The sequence below is a fragment of the Aedes albopictus genome, chromosome 2 (assembly GCF_035046485.1).
Source record: "Aedes albopictus strain Foshan chromosome 2, AalbF5, whole genome shotgun sequence".
Taxonomy (NCBI): domain Eukaryota; kingdom Metazoa; phylum Arthropoda; class Insecta; order Diptera; family Culicidae; genus Aedes; species Aedes albopictus.
The window spans coordinates 55,468,671-55,482,759 of record NC_085137.1 but is presented as its reverse complement, the minus strand read 5'-3'; the positions used below and the strand labels follow the sequence as shown (position 1 = coordinate 55,482,759).

Genomic DNA, 14,089 nt, shown 5'->3' with positions numbered 1-14,089 from the left:
CTCCGGGCACCGGCATTCTCGTAATATGACCTGCCCATCGTATCCTTTCAGCTTTTGCCATCTTCCGGATGCTAGGTTCACAGTATACTGCAGCAAGCCCGTGGTTCATTCTTCGCCGCCATACACCGTTCTCCTGCAAACATGTAAAGATGATCCTAAATACCCGTCGCACACATGGCTATAAATCTGTCACGGTACTCACCTGCGCGAGGGTTGAGCAGTAAGTCACAGTGGCTTCTAACCATGTGTGATGCTTGGGTTGGTGCGGGGGTGAATCTTTGTCGAGCGGCCGTCAATGAAGTCGGCTTGGTAACTTCCCAAAAACTCATTTACTGTGGATGAAAGACAACAGAAGATGCTCTGGTATATTCTCGTAGATGGGGCAGAGTACCCCTTTCTTCGACTAGTTAGGTCTGTCAGATCCGGACTATCAGGAAGGCAGGTGGCTAACTTTTCCAGGCCCATCTTGATGAGTTCAGCTCCGATGCCATCCTTACCAGCTGACTTATTGTTCCTGAGCTGCTAGATAGCATCATTAATTTCCCTTAACGTGAGAGTTGGCTGGTTGTTTCCTCCGGATGTACTGACGTAGTCATTTCTTCCGATACCGTGGTCCTCCATTCTTGCGCTCTCTGCACTATTCAGGTGCGGGCCGAAGTACTACTTCCACCTTTCGATCACCTCACATCCGTCCGTCAAGATGCTCACGTCCTTATAAATGCACATGTCGGCTCGCACCAAGAAGCCTTTGTGGAATATGATGAACTTCTGGTAAAACTTCCGTGTTTCTTTTCGACGGCACAGTAGTTCTTTTTGTTCGTATTCTGCCTCTTTCAAGCGGCGCTTTGCTTTCAAGCGGCGGATCTGCTGTTTAACACGTTATTTTATTTTATTCCACGTTCCGCCAAGTCCGGTGCTGCAGCATGACTTCCCTAGCTGCGTTCTTCTCTTCCAAAATATCTCTACACTCATCGTTGAAACAATCGTTTCTACGGCTTCGTTCCACATATCCTTCGTTGTTCTCAGCTGCGCTGTTGATGGCTGCTTTAGCAGTCCTCGAGAAAGGCTTCATTGAACTCACCCGCGTTGAACAACGTTACCTCGAGATTACACGCGTATGTGGTGACGACCTCCGGTTGCTTCAGTAGTGCCAGATTATACAGAGGCGGCCGTCGGTACCGTACGTTGTTAATCATGGAGACGCATTTTTATCATTATCAGATAGTGGTCAGAGTCGATGTTAGCTCCATGAAAGGCCTTGAAGTAGGTGTTGTGTATGGTCATGATCATGATCTTAATAGAGGCCCCGAGATCGTTCAGTCATAGGTCGTTCGAGTTCCATCATTTATCTCCTATAATGATCTTGACGTTGTGTTTTGGGCAGCTTTCGTAGTTGTGTTCGAGCTGCGCGTAGAATCCCTCCTTGTCATCATCAGTTCAGTGCTTCCGGAGTGTGGGCTGGGCAGTGCACATTTATAACGTTAAAGATAAAGAACTGACCGTTGGCCTTCAACTGGCACATTTTTTTGTGGATCGGGTACCTGTATATTGCCCATCACTACTTAAAAGCTGTTCTCAGCTCACGTGTATTGCCACAGCTCTGATAGATGGTATAATTACCTCTAAACGTTCTCATCGTTGATCCTGTCCAACGCACCTCCTGCAGTGCTACAATGTCGGACCCGCGGTCCTTCAGTAGATCGGCAAATATGTGGGTGTTCCCAATGAAATTGAGAGATCTGCAGATGTACCGAGCGTTCAATCGCAAGTCTTTTTTGTTCGTTATTGCCGTTGGTCTCGGTTCGTATTTTCTGGTTTATTTACAAAGTTTTTGTTGGTAATCGAAACCGTGCTCGAATAATTTCCAAATAAATTTTAAGATTATAGTCTCTAGTGCTCAGTAAAATAAAACTTATATTTTAATTCCAGAAATTATTGTTCTGGCATCAAGGACAGTTTCTTCGCTGTCAAAACATACCTACTTGTTATCTCCATTATTAAATTAGCAATACTGAGACAAGATCTGAGAACTTGTCCGCGCAATTGTTCACAACAACTAAACATTCAGCCGGCAGCCTTCACTTTATTCATTCACCTCATTATCCCTTCTTTTGCAGATCCTCGTCGGGACAATTTCCGAGTCGCCACCGGCAGCAGAGTAAAACAACGTGAAACAGTACAACAACAGTCATTACAGCAACGCAGCGTCGACTCAATTAGGCGCTCGTTGTACCATAGCTAGAGACACACCAAATAGATTGCCGGAGAACCAGCACGTACACACAGACACAACACCCGTGAACAACACGACCTTGACGGAACGAAACAGGGAACGCGACCGGATAGAACCCATCACAACCAAACGCTCCAAAGAGAAACATCTTCGTACAAAACCAACGCAAGAATATTAAAAAGTTAAAAGCCAAAAAGCATCATTCTTTGGCAGATATCAAACAACACAAGCAAACGTACCGTTTAGCCCAGCAGGACGGACGGACGGCACGTCCCAAACCCATCTCCAATCCAGTGAAAACAAAAAAAAAATAATGACATCCTCAACAACGACGGACGCAACCGCGGCGGAAATCGACCGGAGAGAGTTCCAATGCCTGGAAATGCTGAACGCAACCACCGAATCCACCACAACCCGGTCCGGTGAGTCTGAGAATCTTGTATGTATGTATGTAGTTGTTTTTGTGGGTGGGCGGGTTGGTGGGCCATGACGACCATCGCGCATCGGTTCAACTCTTATGAATGGGTGGGTAAAAACTGCTAGCCGTGTCACAACTTTCTCCTTCGGGGGTCAGTCCACCATCATCAGTCCGGATGAAAGTGGCAGGCAGCTGGTTGGTCGGTCGGTCGGAACTCGGAAGGCGAAAGACAAATAAGAACCAGCACAGCAGCATACGAAATACGGCGGCAAGTAATGTGCATGAAAACTCAATTAAAAATTCATCAGTAACTTGGCTCGTAGTTTTGTGACTGTCGTTGTCAGTGGACGGGAAAAACTGGGGGTTTAAGGACTTGCCCAAATAGATGTTTGAGAAAAGGCTGGTATGTTGGGGTAGTACCTACATTGAAAGAATTTCGGAATTCTGCTATTAGAGAAAGATGGCCGCTTGCATCAGAATGAAAGTGAGAACAAAGTGTATATAGTTTGAAGTTTTAAATTGAGTTTTGAACAAATTTAAGCTTGGCGCATTGCCTCTTAATGGGCAGTTTTGAATTGAAGCAAATTATATTTTTGAGACATGCGGCATGATTAATCAGCCATTAACAACAATCAATTTGAAGCACATGTCCTGCAATTATACATTACTGGTTAAAATTATAGGCAATGCTCATGATACGATGTTCAGGTTGATAAATCTTCCTTTTAGATAGCTCTATTCAAATGCAATAATTTTAGTATTATTGTCTATTGACAACATATTAACAAAACAACGTATCTTACTCCAAACGATTATCAACATAGAAAAACTAATTAAAATCTTGAAATTGGTGAAAAATTGTCAGGCCAAAATTATAGGTAGTACACAGCAAAAAAAATTCTTGAGATATCACATCATTTTCGCTGCACATCACTCGCGTCGTAAAAGTGATGTACAAATTACATTCCTTCCACGCAACAGTTTAGCCGCCGCAGCTAGACAGAGGGTCTAGCAATCGCTAGAACCGGAACGATAGATGATTCATATATAAGTAAAATATTGGCATGGATTCGTACACTGATCCGCTGATTGTGAGGCATATCCCTCGCCTCTCGGATATTCCACCGAGTTAGAGGATAGATGATAAATACAACCCCATGAAACGGCTGTCATCCACATACAACTGGATTGAAGCCAAAAATATGGTGCTGGACGTGGTGCTGATTTGAATCGGCGGTTGCATAAGGCTGAAAACACAGTGATTTTTTCTGTTGGAGCAGGTGCGACATTCAAATTTAATTGACTTTAGTGTTGTTTTAAATGGGTTAAATGTATTTTCATACTTGTGCGTCTTGTAAAGGAGACTGGGCGAATCTGGGCCCGGAATGTACACCAATGACCCATAGCTCTTTCGAAAGGTCTAGTTGAGACAAGAAAAAGTTGCTATGGGGCCAAAAATATTCATCATGGGAGAAAAAAGTTATTTGACATTGTATGGGACGGATTTTAGTTGTTTTTGTAGTAATTATTTGCATCATTTTTTACAAGCAACCAATCTCAAGTAAACCAAATGTCTCATCTGTCAGTGTTATACACAATAATAAGTCATTAAAAGACACAGACACGTTTAATGCTTCCAGTGAGCTATTTGCTCTTTGAAGGACGCACGACACTAGACAACGGACTAGCATGCAACGCCCAGTGGCACAGCCGAAAACTTTTTCTGACAGCTGCGGCGGGAATCGAACCCGCGCTCCTTAGCACGATGCGACTAAAGGCTTGGTGACCTTAGCCGCACGACCACGATTTCAGGAACAGGCCAGTGCACAAAAAAGGTTGGGATTTCTGCAAGTTTTTTTTTGGGAAAAAGAGGAGGGGCACGTGTGTATTAATCTATGTATTAATATTACTATAGTGGAATGAGTATAACCAAAGGTACTATACCTAAAAACCCATCCCTTGAGCAAGTGCTTGTGTAATGTACAGATTCTTATGTTGAAACACAGTGAAACATATCAAAATATAAGGGGAGTATAAAAAAAAACTTTTTGAGTCAAGTGAAACTTGGCATTTAATTAAGGTGTTTTTATTATGTGATAGTGATGCATAAGGTTCTATGGATAATATTCATTGCTGTACCGTGAGGATACCAGAAAAAATGTGACTTTAGGTAGACGACAATGCTTTCAATAAGAAGCTCGGTTACTTAGGATGTTTGATCTCAGCAAAAACATTGTTACCTTGGGAATAGTAAGTGAATTCAATATACATATAATGGATCTAAGAAGATTCGGATACCGAGAGAAATACCTAGGGCTATTCCAAAAATGAAACGAGATGCAAAAAAAAGCTGGCGATTTATGGAGCTAGATGCTAGTAAAAAGCAAAGAGTTACTGGAAAAAGCTGACGATTTGAACAAAAAGCTCATATTAGAGCAGGAAGTGGAAGATTCTGAGAAGAAGCAGATGAATCCCAGAGAAGTCAAGAAAAACCTCAAGAAACTTAAAAAAACTGGGTATTCTGGAAAGCAACCGAGGGCTCTAGAAACATGCTGGTGGTTCTGAGGAGGAAGTGGTGATTTCAAAGGAACTAGAAAAAATAATGGAATTTAAAGATAGAAGCTTTGGATTCTAGCTAGGATTGGATAAGACTGACAGAAATAAGGGTTTCTGAGGGACAGCTGTTTGTGTTTGAATAAACGGGCGATTAATTGTGATATGATATCACTGATATCGAGAGGCACAATAGAAAGCTTTGTAGGCGATGTGGGGACGAATGTCATAAGGCGCAAGGCAGGTCAAACCATCCCAAGTGCTTGATTTTTTGCGGGAAATATGCGAACAACATGTATAGCGGTCCTAGTCTTCAAAAGAACTTTGTTGATAAGTCACAGTACAAACCTGAACTACTGTGACGCAAACCTGCAACTGCTGATTCGGACAGTCGCTGAGTGGGAGATGGATATCGCCGTCATAACAGACCACCCATACCAAATACCCACCGATAATGGCAACTGGATCGGCGATATGAACAACTGGTGAATACCCCGTCTAGGAGTACGTGTTGGATCAGTTCACTCAGATACTGGACTGTATGACCGCTGAGCTGATAGGGCAAAGACCGCGTGACAGGTGATTCTAATGCCTGGATTGTGTAAAGGGGATGCCGTTTCACGAACCAGCTTGGTCAGACTCTGCTATAGGCTCTGACCATGCTAGGTTTCGCACTGGCTAATGTCGGTACTTAAATGCCTTTAGCCGGAAAGGAGTCGATTATTGACTATAAAGATTCATCCATGTCAATGAGTACCTACTTGTAGGCCGCGCCTTTGCATATTTTGTCGTGCTTTAGCACGAGGATATTTTTTTTCGAGTGCGGCGGCTTCAGAGTTTCTGAACTTGACATTGCTCATCATCGTCTTCAAAATCTCTTAGTGCTTAGACTCGTTTGTCTGGATGACGAGGGTGCCTTCCTTCTTGCCCTTGGCATTTTCCCTTATACTTCTTCTTGCCTTAGCGTCCCTAAGCTCATGTTCCTCATTCTTCTTTCTTTTCTTCTTCTGGCTGTCCACAAGGTCCTGAAAGCGTTCTCCCCCTTACCCGCCCTAATCTGTGATCGCTGAGGACCTACACATAGTCGTAAGCCCCTGCTTCCTTCGATCTGGGACGAGCCGGCCGATTAAGGCCCACTCTTCCAAGCTTGCAAGTATTGCTGCTCTTCACTCTCCAGGTTAAAAACCGGCCTTACGAACGCCGCCTGGTAGCACCTCTCCTGTCGGCTGCTCAGCCACCTCCATTTTTCTGCACTCTACTCATCCCTATGTTTTATGGCCTTCATCAACCATGATTCATCCATGACCTCTCCCGCCATGCGGGTCAGGAAGAAAATGGGGTTCCCTATACTGGCAATTCGCGCACAGCTACCTCATACTGCCCCTACACTGCTCAAGGCGAAACTGGAAGCATTTTCTCAGTTTTTTGGTTTTTGATTTTTAATAAAATAACGAAGCAATATTTTCAAAATCGGTTTTCGTGCACATGTAGAGTATGGATCAAGGTATCTCCTGAATTTTTCCTTGGTGGAAAAAGTTTTTCGTTTTTGCAGAAACCATTTTTTTGTGCAATTTTGTTTAAAAATGGTTTCTGCAAAAACGAAAAACTTTTTCCACCAGGGAAAAATTCAGGAGATACCTTGATCTATACTCTACATGTGCACGAAAACCTATTTTGAAAGTATTGCTTCGTTATTTTATTAAAAATCAAAAACCAAAAAGTGAGGAAATGGATCCAGTTTCGCCTTAAAGAGTTACCTTGCTTACCCGCTTCGTGCGAAGAGGTTAAACCCCAGAGAACCAGGAGTCGCATAAGAATGCATGTAGTACACCGTAAAAAGTACCATTTTAAGCTTCTATCGCATATATGTATGGCGGAGGAATAATTTTCATCGCATATGATGTTATTTTTGTACTTATTGCGATGTATCTGGAAAAGTCGCATAAGAATACAAATCAACTTTTATATTTCTCAAAAGTGTGCGAACGTATCAAATAAATTCGCTCAATAGCACACTGCGATGATTACATATACGACTTCTCTTGGTACTTGTCATATTATGCCAGTTTAACTTGCATTAGTGTACGAATGAAATCGCATGAATGAAAAAATAAACTCGTTAAAGAGTTCATAACAACTCGCATAAGCTCGAAACGTTTACGTTGACATAAATCGCATTATATGTGAAAACATTGAAATATTGAAAGAGGTGCTATTGGACTTTCCACGCAGTGCCAAATAACTACAAAACAGTGAATAGTCATCGTTATGGTTATAAACTCATTAGTTTTGTTTTGTGGCTCTGATAATCAATAATAGATGACGCTAGCCAGAGAGGAGAAGTGGAAACAATGCGGGAAATACCGCTTAGTCGGTTTTATCTCCAGATAGTCTGGCGAACACGCACGAAAAGTTTGGCTCGATACTTCAAAGGTCATTAGTTTGACACTGAGATGACAATAATTGTTTTTTTTTTCGAATGTTATAAGGTCGCATAAGGTGTTATGTTACGTCGCAATAAGGCACACCGTACTTCACGTAAGATGTAGCTTCAAGTCTTTTGGCGTTATGGTTTTCCCGCCAATGCACGTATATTGGCTCCACTTTTGCACGCATAAGACACTTTTGCTGCATCGTATGCGATGTAACTTAACTGCATAAAAGTGCGTATAACACGGTCATAAACTTCATTATACGTGCTAACTCGTTGTCTGGGGCTCGCCACAATCGCTACTAACTGATTTTTGATTATTTATTTATTTATTTATTTATTTACTTCTTACAACTTATAACAGCACAAATAATCTTCTAATGATTTTCAAAGTATGTGTGTTACAACTAATACCAATGAGCAACTACATATTAGATTTAAAGAAAATGCTGGTTCTTTGCCTAAAAGAAAAGTAACTATTTGTAGATCTGCAGTTTCTGGCCCAGATTCATTCAGATGGGCAGATCATTCCAATTATTGTTGTTCTCAGTTTGCAATTCCACGAGTGGCAGTGGAAAAACGTCCACCACGACATGCATTGACGCGTGAGGGACAAGCCACTGTGACGGATGCATTGGATAGATACCCCACAGGCTTCGTTAACGATGGAGCACCTTCTTCACCACTTCGATCATTTATTCCTTAATTCCAAGATATCCGAGATATTGAAAGTTTTTGACCTTCTCTTCTACTCTTCCAGCTACTATTATGTTGGAGGGGTAGTCCGTGTTGACATCTAATGATTTGGTCTTGCTGACATTGAAAGTTAGACCTGTCTCAAAGAAACGTTCGGCTAGGTCATTAAGCTTACTCTGCTTGACAAAGCACTATTGGTATAGTAGGGCTACATCATTAGCCAAATGGAAGTCGTTCAGATGCTTCATAGTGATGGGCTGCTAATGTAGCCAACAATTCGATGCACGGTCAAATGCCCCCATAAATATCTCGTTGATTACGATAAGGAATAGTAGCGGTGATAGTACATCCTTGTCTCCCTTGCGACAACCCGGTTGGTCGAATAAAGCTTGACTCTGATGAAAGCGATTTTTTTTTCATACTCTCTTTATATTTTGATGTGTTTCACTGTGTTTCAACATAAGAATCTGTACATTGCACAAGCACTTGCTCAAGGGATGGGTTTTTAGGTATAGTACCTTTGGTTATACTCATTCCACTATAGTAATATTAATACATAGATTAATACACACGTGCCCCTCCACTTTTTCCCAAAAAAAAAAACTTGCAGAAATCCCAACCTTTTCTGTGCACTGGCCTGTTCCAGAAATCATTATTATCTACTTTTTGTAATAGAATGACTTATTATTGTGTATAACACTGACAGATGAGACATTTGGTTTATTTGAGATTGGTTGCTTGTAAAAAATGATGCAAATAATTACTACAAAAACAACTAAAATCCGTCCCATACAATGTCAAATAACTTTTTTCTCCCATGATGAATATTTTTGGTCCCATAGCAACTTTTTCTTGGCTCAATTAGACCTTTCGAAAGAGCTATGGGTCATTGGTGTACATTCCGGGCCCAGACTCCATACATTTTTGCCCAGTCTCCTTTAACAAAGAACACTAAACCCATTGAACAATATGTGGAAATGATCATTTTTCGCTAACGAATTTATCTTCGCACGACAAAGTTCGCTTCCGCACGTAGCAGATTGGCCAGCAGACTGAAATTTCGCAAACAAACCTGTGGCGCCCCACCAATGGCGGCGGCTTCAAGAACTAACGCTTTCTTCAGGGGGTTGGATAAATTTGACACTGCTTCTAGGTATCTGCTGGAATGGGTTTGTTCACATTTTCCGGTGCCAACTAGGGTGTACATTCTGGGTGTAATAATTGTTGAAAAACGATGCAACAGAGTGAAATTACGTTCGAAAATGGATACGTCGCCAGAAATTACGCGCCTGGATATTACAAAATTATTTGCTGTGTAGGCACAATGTTGACCTACTAAAGAAAGTATGATGTCCTATTTAGATTCTTAGGAAACTCCTTATCAACGAAGTTATAATACTACTACGAGCCTTTAATATACTTTTAGTACGGTTTGGAATCGGTATCATATGGCATAAACTCATTGGCGTTTGGTGTTTGGTATTTGGTGTATCCACGAAAGCTGCAACGAATACCTTGCGATTTTTAGTATGATAATATTACAACTGATGATCATGAACGGGCTTGGTGGTCTAGTGGCTACCGCTTCTGATTCGTATGCAGAAGGTCATGGGTTCAATCCCTGGCCCGTCCTTTTCATCCTACTTTGTATCTTTCTATCTACTTTCTCTCGCTCTCTCTTCTCTACATATATGTACAACTCATGTATATTCATATGTTCATAGCCATCGCTAGAACCAGAAACGAATTGAAAAAAAAAATCGTTTCCCTCCCTTCCAACTTCCACTCACAGCACAGTGTATATATAACGCCTATAAGTTATGCAACCAAAGCGTGCTGTGCCGCTTGACCTTATTCACCTTATTCACCACACAATCTATCACGAACACTATAAATAACCCCTATCCATGTATCGTATCCCCGACCCAACGGTGACTCCCAGATCTCCCATCCTTTCCGTCTAACAAATACCCCAGTCCGTGCGGGTTGTGGGGACGCAGAGTGCTCTCGGTCTCTAGTAGCAACAACCAGTAGGGGAACTGCGGCCATAACGCCCATATGGGGCAAATTGCGCCACCCTTGTTTAAGGCAAACCACGTTATTTTCAGTACTTTTTTCAATTGCAATCGCTAAAATAAGAGTAAAAATGCTTCTTTACATTTGAGTTAACATATTTTTACTAAAAAAATGTACAAAAACTTCGCAAAAAGTTTTTGGTTACTTTTGATGTAATTTTAGCCTGTCAAATGTTTGCACTTTTTTGCATCATTTAAAAGATTTTTTTTCTCGCTATCCCTACAAATTGTTTTGCACACTTCCATTATTTGTGTACCAAGCGGAAAAAGTATCGAATTTGACTCTTACAACTTTTTTACAAGGGTCCAAACTTCTGAGGCATGTGTGGGGTAAAATGCCCACCCCTAGTAATTTACATTAAAATAGCCATTTAGATCCAAATTCTGTCACAAATTGTGTAGAATACAAATTGGAACTAAGCAACAGCACATTTTTACTACAAATAAGTTCACTAATCACACAGCCATGCGTCATTTTGTAGTAATTATTGATAAAACAGCTCACTATGACGTTTACATGGAATTGACCCATAATTACAAGTGATCCATAATTATGTAATGACTGTATACCTTTCACGAACAATAACAGTTGACAATAAACCAGGCGCGCAAGTATATGTACACAATTTAGCATCCTGGCGTTAGCTGTGGCTAGTGGCGCGTTTTACCCCACATTAAAACTAAAATTCTGAAAATCAAACTTTTTTTCAAATTTGATTTTTTCAGTAGTAAAACATAAAACTGGTTTATGGTTTCTTCCATTTGGAAGGAAACATGTTGGTGCTTCATGTTAGTGCAAAAAAAATGTGTATTATAAAGTGTTTCATGGTTAAAATTGGACTCTTCCTTAACGTGGGCGTCTTACCCCAGTTCCCCTACACTCTAACATTCCTTTCCCTTCCCAGCTGACTATAAGGACTTGGCCGGCGCCGTTATTGATCAAATATGCATGAGCTGCTAAAATTGCACTTTGAGAATAAGTGGAATGTCCCAGCCCCTTATTCAGTTGGATCTCAGTGCAATTGGTACCAGTTCAGATCAATCACGGAGGAGCAACCATTGACATGTATAGTCAGAATTGATCGTGATCGTTGATCGATAATATTACAACTGATGATCAATATTCTTCAAATGTTCTAAATACAATTGTTGTCTATGCTAGTTAGCGATCAAGCTAGGACAGGAATTTCATGGCATTGAAACCAATGAATTGATATTTCACCTTGTGATATGAAGCATTATCTTGCTGGAAATACCATTTATCACCATTATAACCAAAGTTCTCATCAAAGTTTTTATCCTAGACAATAGATATAGTTTTGAAGTAATTCTCGCTGAGACCGGCCCACTATTTACACCTTGTCTTCAAAAATGTTCAAGGTGCCGATTTTCTGAAAGTCCTCGCTAAAAAAAGTAAGGAAAATGCATTTGGTTTTTCCACCCGGTCACCGATCTGTATGTACCGTTGCTGTCGGTCGAATAAAGTTACCGATTTTTTTTTTGTAGTGTACCGTCAAGGCGCCATTTACCGTGGGGACTCCATTCACCGTGTGCCTTCGAATATTTTTTCATTATTTCCATATTACGACTGAATGATATGACAATTTCCCTTCAATTTCACCAATACAACACTAATGTATTGTTACCATGTCAAAACGCTCATTAGAAACATTTAAAAGTATCATTTTGGCACTAAAGTGTGTTTACATGAAGCGGGTTTCCGCTCGTTCACTGCATTCATAGTGAAAAAACGAAAACTGCGCTAAGGTGATTTAAGCGATAAACTAAATGTAATAACGTTTATATTCCACCAAGAAGCAATAAAATTCACATATCATGTATGTATTTTGCATTACCGAAGAAATTTTAACAAGAAAGTACGATCACTCGTACTTTTTAATTGAAACAAAAAGGCACGGTAAATGGGTACCCCAAAAATTAATGGTCTCCATTCACCGTGCCCCATATTGTCCCATATATCTAGAAAAAAAAAATGAAAATTTAAACATTCGTTTTACTCATAAAATGTTGCAAGTTATTACTTGAAATAAATTTAAACGAGGAAAATTCCCTTGGCTGGGTTGTTTTGATCATTTTTAAACAAAATAGAATAGAATTTCTAATACACGGTGAATGGGTCCCTACTACCACGGTGAATGGTGACCTACCACGGAATCAGGCGACCTTACTACCCTCTACTAATTGTACTATATCACCAAATTTTGTGAAAAATTTTCTACTTCTGTAGATATTGCTTTAATTTTAACCTATAATGAAGGCAATTAAAAGCGGCACCAACAATGTTTATAAGACTGGTGTCGAATGACAGCCCTTATTTGCCCCGAATCCTCTTAGATCCACGGTGAATGGTACCTTGACGGTAACTTATGCCCTTTTTGTTCGGTGGAAGAATTTCGGTCGCTCTCGACTTCTCTGGTGCCCGCGATATTGTCGTGTCGGCGGAGTCGCGAGTTTTCCCGCGAGTGTCCACATTGGATTTAAGTGTCATCTCGAACATGGAGCAACGGTACAAATGGTCGTCGATTACCCGCAACTTGATCGTCGGGTCGATGGTTTTGATACAGGAAGAGTCCCTCCCATTTCAGAATGTTTCCTGGGGCGAGTGGTAGACATCCATCCAGGCGCAGATGGAATGGTGCGCGTAGCCACGGTGAAGTTGCCATCCGGAACTGTCACGAAGCGCTCCATTTCCAGGCTATGTATCCTTCCAATCGAAGTAGATCCAGCGAACCTCTCGGGAGCTAGTACTGGTTCCTTGTCAGCACCGGTAAACTCCACAGGGTCAACTGGCGATTCTGGTCACCTCAGTGCCGCTGCAGGAGCAGCTGGCCCAACCCATGACGTAGTAGTAGATGAAGATTAATGTTGAAATGTAATTCAATGGCCGGTGTGTTAAGTACATAGTAGAATATCCACTTCAAAGCATTTTATTAGTTTTCTGTACCAGCCTATTCCCAATAGTTTGAGGCAGGTCAGTTTTGTTTTGTATGCTTGGGCTGAACCTGACCTCAAACAATACTATATTGTTGCCTACTCAACAGCACTGGCTTCCTAGCTGCTGCTGAGATCGTGTAGTTTCAGTTTCTCTCCACCCGGTCACCGATCTGGACGTACCGCTGTTAGAGCCACAATAATTTTTGCAGACCCCTCGATTTTGGTAAATGGTGGCTCATTGAAACCGTTATAAATCGAAAGTTTCTCCAAAAACCACTGTTGAAAAGAGAAAAGATAGAGCTACAATTTACAATAATAAAAAGTTGGGTCGTCCATATTTATTTTGACCCATCTTGGATTTTTATATCAAAACATTTTTTTCACCATGATGGCAACAACCGATTTTCAAAATTTTTGCATCAATTGAAAGCTGAGATATTCATACATAACATTTAAAAAAATAATAGATGTTTTTTCCTATTGAAAGTTATCTGCAGTTTGTGTTTGGATGCTGAATGGCATATTGTTACTCTCCACCTAACAGACACAGTAAATTTTCTTTAAAAGGATAAAATCACTAAATGCAAAGTGGTACTATTGTATTTGGATCCAATAGGTATGTTTTTGGCACCATTCGAGGCGACTTTTATTTGTTTGTTGTCTCAGACTGGAGACCGCATTTTTTGAGTAGCTGACTGGGACTGGGTACTAACAGTGTGTGGAACTGC

General features: G+C 41.0%; 1 protein-coding gene across 1 annotated transcript in view; it reads left to right on the top strand.

Annotated features, from left to right (window-relative positions):
- Positions 1 to 14,089, top strand: part of LOC115265584 (calcitonin gene-related peptide type 1 receptor) — a 352,478-nt gene that overhangs the window by 302,054 nt on the left and 36,335 nt on the right. Inside the window, 1 exon segment of the mRNA XM_062849706.1 lies at positions 2,118 to 2,655. Coding sequence (XP_062705690.1) covers positions 2,547 to 2,655 — 109 coding nt within the window. The 5' untranslated portion in view covers positions 2,118 to 2,546.